The sequence below is a fragment of the Grammomys surdaster genome, unplaced genomic scaffold (genome assembly GCF_004785775.1).
Source record: "Grammomys surdaster isolate TR1022 unplaced genomic scaffold, NIH_TR_1.0 229, whole genome shotgun sequence".
NCBI lineage: Eukaryota > Metazoa > Chordata > Mammalia > Rodentia > Muridae > Grammomys > Grammomys surdaster.
Window position 1 is genome coordinate 1,262,534 of NW_021604674.1, and position 9,152 is coordinate 1,271,685.

Sequence of the window (9,152 nt, forward strand, 5' to 3'; positions counted from 1 at the left end):
TCTGTGTCTGTGTCTGTGTCTGTGTCTGTGTCTGTGTCTGTGTCTGTCTCTCTCTCCCTCTCTCTCTCGCCCTTGCTCTCGCTCTCATTCTCCTGGTAGCCATAAGAAAAGTATGTCCTATGAGGCAAACATATCTTTCCTCCTGTTTCTCTTTGCTATTTATCTCAGCAAGGGAAATCTGGCAAATTGTAACTGAAATGCATTCTGTGACATAGAGGAGAAGATATAATGAAAAGTATCCATCCACTGAGGTATCAGTGTTTCTAAATACAAGCTTGGGCTCCTTAGGATCCCGTACATTCGGTCCCCTCATCCCTAAAACACAGACAATAACCTCTTAGAATTCTTGTGAGGATTATTAGAATAGTCGATGAGTAATACACACTTAACCCAGTGCCGTTAATCATTGTCATAAAATATACAATAAATACCCATAAAACTGAAAGTGTATACCTTGTAATTATTCCATACTCCATGGCTAATATCCAATACCTATTTCACAAAAAACTGATTGTTTCAATGACACATTGATCAGTTGTTTTACTATGGAAACAGAAATGTAATGCATCAATATTTTACCTGACTCCATAACCAGTGACAATATTAACTACTTAATGCAAGTAACCTCTCAATGATGTGGGATTTTGCCAGATTTTCCTGTTGTGAATTTGTTTAAGAAAGTTGTTCCTCTGACATTCACTTTAACAAACGCTTTCCTTTCTCATATGGCCTCCTTCCCTAATGTCAAACTGCTTGTTCCTCATTCCTCTGACCAAAAATACACCACATTCCACATGTACTGGCCACATAGGATTTAACAGTCCACAATAGAGTCTTTCCAATAAGACCTCACTTAACAGAATTTCTTTAAACCAGTGAATCCACAACACTCTGGAGGAAGTCTACAATATAGTGTCCATGGAGAGTTCCAGAATGCTTCCAACACGATTGGGGTACATCTGTACTACTGAGATGAGTTTCCTGTTAGGAAACTTGTGCATTAGAGTGGCCTCATCCCAGAATGCTTTGCAAGCTTAGTGTTCTGTACAAGGTATGATTACACTATAGTAATCTCTACACAGGGGTACCTGCTAGGCTATCCCAATTCAGCCACTGCTCATTTTCAGTGAAAACAATGGTCTGAAGATGAATTATTCTTAATATAAATATGTACAGTAAATTAATATGGTGGCTGTATTGATGTATCTTATGCTAATCCTTAATAACTTCACAAGTAAACCAAGATTTATTTAAGACTGAACCTTAATAGCTAAGCAGTTTAATAATGTGTCTTAAACTTCTATGTTAATCTGGCTACCTCCCAACCCCATCCCAGGATACTTGCATATTATTATTAATCTGATTCTTAGGACCCCTTCTTCATTGTTCCAATTCCTGCATCTTCCCCGTGCATCTGACTTCAGCACTTCCTCTCATTAGCAGACATCCCACCCTATTCTCTCTACTCTGCTCAGCCATTGGGTGATCAGCATTTATTGACAAGGCAAAGAATAAATGGTAATAACTGTTTACATAAACTTGAGACAGGAGATTTTTGGTATAAGCATTACAATGCCATATCCAAATTGAAATAAGATACGAGGGCCAAGAAAACAGCATTTGAATAACTCAAGGGTAATCTTTAACCAGCATAAATAACATTATGCCTATAATCATCAATTTATGATTCATATATATATATATATATATATATTGTTCAATTCAAATCTGCTGAAATGTGTTTTTTATCTGTTGAACCGAATTTTAAAAATCCTATCTTTATATTGTATGCTTTCTTAATTCTAGTTTCCTTATAATTCAAGGGTATTTTTGCAAAAACCAAATTTTTATTAAATGCTCAATAAAATAACAAAGTCATAAGAAATCAGAAGAGTCTCTTCTCATCACTTAAAGCTGGAACATTGTGGCCAGGGGTGGGATCCACACTCAGCTACAAGATGACAGGACAATAAAGGAGGAACGTACTCCAAAGCTTACCTATATTCTACTAGCTGACACTTGCTCATAGTCGTATCTCCAAATGAAAGACATGGAATTAAAAAAAAATGAATTCTGTCTGTCTTTACCTCAGGTTAGAATGCCACTGTTTGAATAAAGGAGAAATTGCTAGCAGAAAGCAACTTACGATCCTTGCTACAGTGCTTTACCAATCTAATGTCTCGAGTTCCTTTGTCCGTTGTCATCTGAACTGAAAATGAACACTGCAGTGTAGGAAAGAGAAATATTAGTGTCAGAAAATACAAGGTATTTGGGGGGCCTCGAGCCAGATGTGAAAGTATCATTTAGTTCACCTTTCAAAGTAGATTTGACATCTGTTCTCTAAGAAAAGTTAGTCCTTTTATCTCAGATATATATGGGCCCCTTATAATTTAGTCTTATTCTTCAACCACAAAGCTGTACAGCATTTACTTCATCAAAGATGATTTACAAAGTGCTGGTACATGGCATTCTTTAAACAAATGCAGACAAAGCAGCTCTTGTAGATCAGTTTCTCACCTGCAGCAGAATGCAGATGGAATCGGGCCACCTAGGAGAGTCTTCGGCTCTGCGATTCCCTATGGCTCTAGGAATATCTAGTTTTCCTATAAGTGTATTGTTCACTTTGATGATTAATCCAAAACATTTAGATCTACAGCTGGCTTCCTCTCGTACTGTGAAATGGTGTGGGTTCATAGAATAAAGAGCATTTTAATAATAGCCTAATCAAGATATAATTAAGAAGGGTAATTGGGTAGCAAAAGTATTCCACAATACACATCAAAGATAAACTACAGATATTTTCTTACCACCTGCGGTTCCCCTCCAAAGCACAGGTGTGATTCCTTTTTGTCATAACTTTGATCTCCAAACCTACTTCTGACAACTGCCAACCTCTCGCTCCTTCCACTTCTCCCTAGACATACTGTGTTTTCTTTATGTTTTTAATAGATGATCACCTCACATCTGTTAGCGAATGCATATTTTCCAAACTGTAACACAACAGCAAATTTATCCGAGTTTTTTTCATGTTGTTTGTGTTAAAATATTGATTCTTTTCTAAAAATTTGTGGTTTTTTTTTATTATGTGTATGTGTGAGTTTTTGTACATATTTATGCATGTATATCTATACATATGTATATGTACATGCGCCACATTCTTGTAGTGGCCTCAGAGGTCAGAAGAGGGCATCAGATCCCCTAGAACTGTAGTGAAAGAATGTTGTAAGCTGTCATGGCAGTGCTGGGAATAGAACTTGGGTCCTTTTCAAGAGCAGTAAGCTCTGGGAGACACTGAGCTCTCTCTTTAGCTTTAGAAGTCATTTTAAGGGATGGAGGTTTAGGTAAAGTATCACATATTTTTAGTATGTTAAAAAGTGCTGTGTTCAAACCCCAGGCCCACAAGAAAGAATGAATGAAAAAAATAAACAAACAAACAAGGAAACTTTTTTTTCTTTTTAAAATGTAGGCAACGTCAGTTTAAAGAGCCACCCATTCAAATAAATTCCAGGCTATGGGAGCTATATGTCCTGAGTTGATTCTCAACGGCTAAATGTTTGCACATAATATTGAACAAGTCATTTCTCACTTTAAGCTTAAGTAAGAAACAGCATCGCAATGTGCATTACTGGGGCGTTTCCAAAATGTGCTGACCCACTGGAAGTTTCCAAATGGCTTCTTGGTGTACTGTTAACGACCATCTGGCTGGCTATAGATAAACAAGTTTCAACATATGGGCTATAGTGTGTGCACAGCTCTGCTCCACCAGTGCAGAAAATTGAGAAAAGGTCGCTCTCTTGATATGAGTATGTCACGCAAAACAAGTGGCACTGGGCGGAGGAGGGGCTGCCCTGAGAGGAGCAGAGAAGCACTAACCATGGTTCCTTCCCTGCTCCTCGATGGGCAGGCCACAACATCGAAAGTCTCCCCACTTCTTGCAAAAATATTTTAAAGTGTCAAATTGACTCTGGTTCTCCTCTCCTTCCTTTCCCTTCCTCCTCCCTTCCTTCCTTCTCTCTTCCCATTAAGAAACACATGTGACATACCTAGCATATATCTGTCCTCAGCATGATGCTCAATAAAAAGGGCTTATTGGTTGTTTTAGTCAGGGTTCTATTGCTGTGAAAAGACACCATGACCATGCCAACTCTCATAAAGGAAAGCATTTAACTCTAACTGGCTTACAGTCCAGAGATTTAATCCACTATCACCATGGCAGGAAGTATGGCAGCAAGCAGGCAGATGTGGTGCTGGAGAGATAGCTAAGAGTTCTACATCTGAATCAAAAGCAACAGGAAGAGAGAGAGAGAGAGACACTGGGCCTGTCTTAAGCATTTGGAACCTCAAGACCCACCCCCAGTAACACACTTCCTCCAACAAGGCCACACCTCTTAATAGTTCCACTCCCTATAAGTCTATAGGAGCCATTTTCACTCAAACCATCACATTGGGAATGAAACTAATGGTAGAGACACATGTCGAGTGACTAATGGAAAGTATAGAAAATATCCTGGACAGGACAGGGGTTGGGATAGGGGTGGGGCGTGTGTAAAGGTCCTAAGATGGAAAAACCATCAACTGTTGAAGATGATTCAAGGCTTGCAAACATTTATACTCCTTTGATTGAGAACTTGGATGATAAATAAATGCTGAAAGGAAAACTTCTATCCAGGTGGGAATTGAGACAATTATTATATCTGCACAAACTATTTGAGAAAATGACCCAAACTCTTAACTCCGATTGGTGAGTCCATGCCCACAGTCAGTCTAATAAAACTATATAAAAACACAATTATGAAATACATACACAGGCCTCTCATGTACAAGACACCATGGAAGTGCCTAGAGAACTATGCATGAGTTCTGTATGATCCAGATTCCAACAAGAGCAAGAAAGATCTGAGTATCACAGGTTTAATGTTTATGAATAAAGCTAAACACAGAGACAACAGTGCCCCAGTGTCTCTTACAAGTGCTTACGTTCCCAAGCATGGTTTCCCAATGCTCAGCCTTGCCAGACGATGAAGACAGCTGATCTCCTGAAGTGAGAGAAAAGATTAGTCATCACACCCATGTCCTTCTCAAGCAGTCATAAACTATAGAGAAAATGTTTACCTCCATAATTTCTCTCAGTTCTTAGTTAAAGCCAAAGCTGTGCCTTTGGCAGAGACAGATTATATCGTATGGGAAAGGCTAGTTGTTGGACATTTTCTCCTTTTCAATTGCTATCTTTTCGTTCCACTTGCCTGCCTCGCATCTAAATTGCAATGCACATGTGGGATCCAGATGCTGCAGCTACCATGGGCCAGAATGTGACACAGGCAGTACAATCAGGCAGGATAAGAAGCTGGTTTGAACAGTGAAGGTTGTAATACAAAAAGTCAACAAATACCATCTCTAAATTAATCCAACTATCTAGCCATAAGGTCCTGCCTTACACTGGGATAAAGAAAACTATCACTCTAGGCAACCTCCTGGTGCACTCCATTCTGCATCGATGACCTGACATGTGGCTGCAAGCATCCTGATTGCAAATCCCTTAAAATAAGAACTATACCACTCCTATCTTTGCCCTCCCAGCAGTGCCAATCCCAACAGGAGCAAGAGACAAGTGTTTAACAAATCAACCAACAAATACTTTTTTATTCAAATTTTTAACATTACTAAATGGATAAATTTCTCCACTGAAATGTAATTTAGGATAAACTTGTCAATTTTTTTCTAGGATTTTTTTTTTTTTAGACAATGTCTCTAGATGTAAACTCAGATTGTTTTCAAACTTGAGATCCTCCTGCCTCTGCTTCCTGTGTGTTAGGATTACAGGTGTGCACCATCATTCCCGGGTACCAGTTAAGGTTTTAGCAAGAAAGCTCAAGCTCAGAGTATTACCCCCACCCAGCCATCCTTTGTAGAATAGCATGCATGACATCAGACCTTTTATTAAAAACAATTACTTAGTTGCTTTATTACAGCTACAAATAACCTTTATTTGATGTAATGTAATAAAACATTTTCAAATTTAACAACATGTGTCTGACATAATTGTTATTTAAATTATGAATATAAGTATATACGGTCACTCTAGCAAATCTGCAGCTCAAGAATTTGTACACATTTTGTCGGAAAGGACAGTGCCTACCTCCTCTTCACAGGAAAGGGACCCTTTCCTGCTTCCATAATGAACACCACTGACATCTGGAAGAAGTCCATAATCCACTTTGGAAGTCTATTTTATCCTGTGAGAGGACAGCCTCCTTAATTGTAGGAAAAAAATATTCTCTTTCAGTTCTCTTTTTATCAAATAAAGGTTTTCATTCATGTCCCCATTGTAGACATGGGTACTCTTCTGGTCTGTGACTTTCCATTTCCTTCACCCAGACTATTACATAGTAACACTTAAATGATACTATCCACAAAGGAACCCTTTCTGTTTCCATACCTGTCCTTAACATTGACTGTGTTTATTGGGGGGGGGGTGTTAGACGACAGAATTCATCAGGCACACATTTGATTTAAGATACAGAGTACATAGAGACAAATCCTCTACATGAAACAGAATGGTGTTCTAGAGGATTAACAATGGGGGTTCAAGTGACTGTTGATTCACAATTCAAACAGTACAGTTGGATGACCATGTTTACACCGTCTCCAGAAACAACTGCAACCGTTCATGGATATGCTATTGTCACACTCCCTCCTCATAACACAGTTATGGACCAGCCCCAGGGGCTCCTTGCACCCTTGTAGAAGATGAGAATAAACAACACGCCGAGAATCATGTTAATATACAATGCGGTGAGATGGCACTCACTCTTCTCCAGTTATCGTTCTCTCTCAGGAGCCCTCAGGAGTGTAAGTGCAAGAAAAAGCTTTATTCAGGCTTTCTGCCTCTCTCCATCCTGAGATCTGTTCCTGAGTTACGCCATAATGATCAAGGATTTAACAGTGGACATACACTGGTGGAAAGTCACAAGGACCCTGCAGAAAAGCCACAGTATTTAACAGAAGCTGTGAACAAACACTGCTCTGGGGAATCGCTTGTATTAGCTGATGACTGGTTTCTGTTTTCTAACATGGACATGCGACACATTCAACACTATGCTCACTGCAGTTTGCTTGGAAAGAGACCCCTTCTGTCACACCACAAAATGTACTCTGTCTCATGAGTGATTCCTGAAAAGTTACCACAAAGCTTAGACTGGAAGCATGGGAATTGTGCGTTAGGATTCTCCCCCACTCTCATGGATGTGGACTTGTGGAAAGCACCAGAAACTGCTTCCCTCCCCTCCCAGAACCCTGCTCTGTAGTGTGCTTACCGCAGAGATGACTGGCTGTCTGACACTGAGCACTATTTTCATTTAAACACAATATCATGGATCCACAGGAAAAAGAGAGAGCTTGCCATCTCCCTCAAGATACACTTTGTACAACAGATCACCCCTTGTCACATTTCAGCCATGCCAAAAAGACAGAAGCCATGTTCCGTTGTGCAGCCTCAGCCAATGGTTTCCTTGTGTCCACCTGTTCGGCATCATCTCATCTCTAGGGTTCCATTCCAGATCATGTATCATGGTCTTTTTTCCCACAGTGGTCAGAGTTTTGTCTACAAAAAGAGGAAAACGAGAAAATTAGCCAGACCATGAGTGTGTGTTTTTATTTTGCAGTTGGCGAGGTTTTTTTTTATTTCTTTTTCTTATGGTAGTCAGTGATTTCAATCACTAGTGACTTACAAGGTTTCATGAGCATCTCTAATGGAGAAGAAAATGTAATGTGCCTCTTTTAATAAATGTCAAAAGCTCTGTAAGTTACAAGACTGTAAAATATTTGAGAATGAGCCCCAGATAACCCATTTAGAAATCTTTTCTAATATCGATGTACCCAAAAATGACTTTGCTTTCAAAAAATCTTATAATCTTTACAAAATAGTATAACTTTTTATTCTACTTGAAAATAATGACTGTTAAAAGAATACTGGCAGTATGAGAGTAGATGGGGCAATTCTGGAGTTGGAAAGATTTAAGCAAAGCGGGTGGGGGTGGAGAGGAAGGGAGGAAAGAAGGCTAAGCCCCATATAAAGATGAATTTAAAAAGCCAAACAGAAAACCTATTTTGTAAGCTAATTAAAATACAATTTTAAAAAATAATTTGAAGAAAGGTACCTGCATGGATGGAAATAACTGTTCTAAGAAGCTGTAAGTTGTTAAACAAAAAGCCAGCCCAGTGCCAGGTGTAGGATACAGCTCTGTGAATTTTTGGCCAGGGAGGCTTAAGAGGCACCAAAACAATACAGACTACTGTCATTCCTGGGGTTGCTTTCCAAAATTGGATGATAAGACTATGCTGAAGACATCGCATACCTTGTTTGAAGTCAAACAGGAACTAACCTGAAAACTTCTTCCATGATGGCTAGTTTTCATAGTGCCAGAAAATACTACAGTCTACTGGTAAAGCAAAATCATCAACAGTCATACCTAGTTATGAATCCTTCACTCTACAGTGACTACCTACCAATGTGCCCATTGATACAATTGTAGCATGATGGTTGTGAGGATAACCAACCACCTTCCGGTTGGATTTGCTTTATAGGAGGGAATTCATGCCTCATACTGTAAACTGATTAAAGACTGATGACTTGGTCAATCATAGATCTAGCAACTATTATTAATTTGCTCAATGGGCATGGTTTCAAATTGCCTTTTAAATATTCATGTTTATACCATAGATGAGTGCTACTGTCAGCCTGGGTCAGAGATGTTTTTTGTTTTCGGTGGACAATGGTTAAGCAATCACAATCAGTCAAAGTATTGAGAATAACTGAACACTGAATTCTCAACCTTTAGTAACAAACCATCACTCTTTACAAGACCAGGGAACACTCAAGAAGAGAGCACAGATGGGGGATAAGAGCAGGAAGATGGGGAAATGGGATATGGAACACTATCCTCTGGACATGGAGTGGATATTACATTCATGAATTTGTAGAAGTGGTAGTCAGGGGTCTAGAAGGGGCTCTTGAGGTTTAGTGGCTACTGGGGGAGAAGACCTATTCCTCAGCTGTATAGCTTTCTCAAGTACCATGCTCAAGAAAGCAACACTAAATGCAGTGGATCTCTCTCTCTCTCTCTCTCTCTCTCTCTCTCTCTCTCTCTCTCTCA

The 9,152-nt window shown here is 39.3% G+C and overlaps 1 protein-coding gene across 3 annotated transcripts in view; it reads right to left on the bottom strand.

The window, feature by feature from the left end:
* Nucleotides 1–5,622: 5,622 nt before the first annotated feature.
* Htr7 (5-hydroxytryptamine receptor 7) overlaps nucleotides 5,623–9,152 on the bottom strand; it is an 88,357-nt gene continuing 84,827 nt past the window's right edge. For all 3 annotated transcript variants that reach the window (XM_028773513.1, XM_028773512.1, XM_028773514.1), the window contains one exon: nucleotides 5,623–7,600. In XM_028773513.1, the coding sequence (XP_028629346.1) occupies nucleotides 7,558–7,600 (43 nt within the window). In that variant the 3' untranslated portion in view covers nucleotides 5,623–7,557. The remainder of the gene's footprint in view (nucleotides 7,601–9,152) is intronic.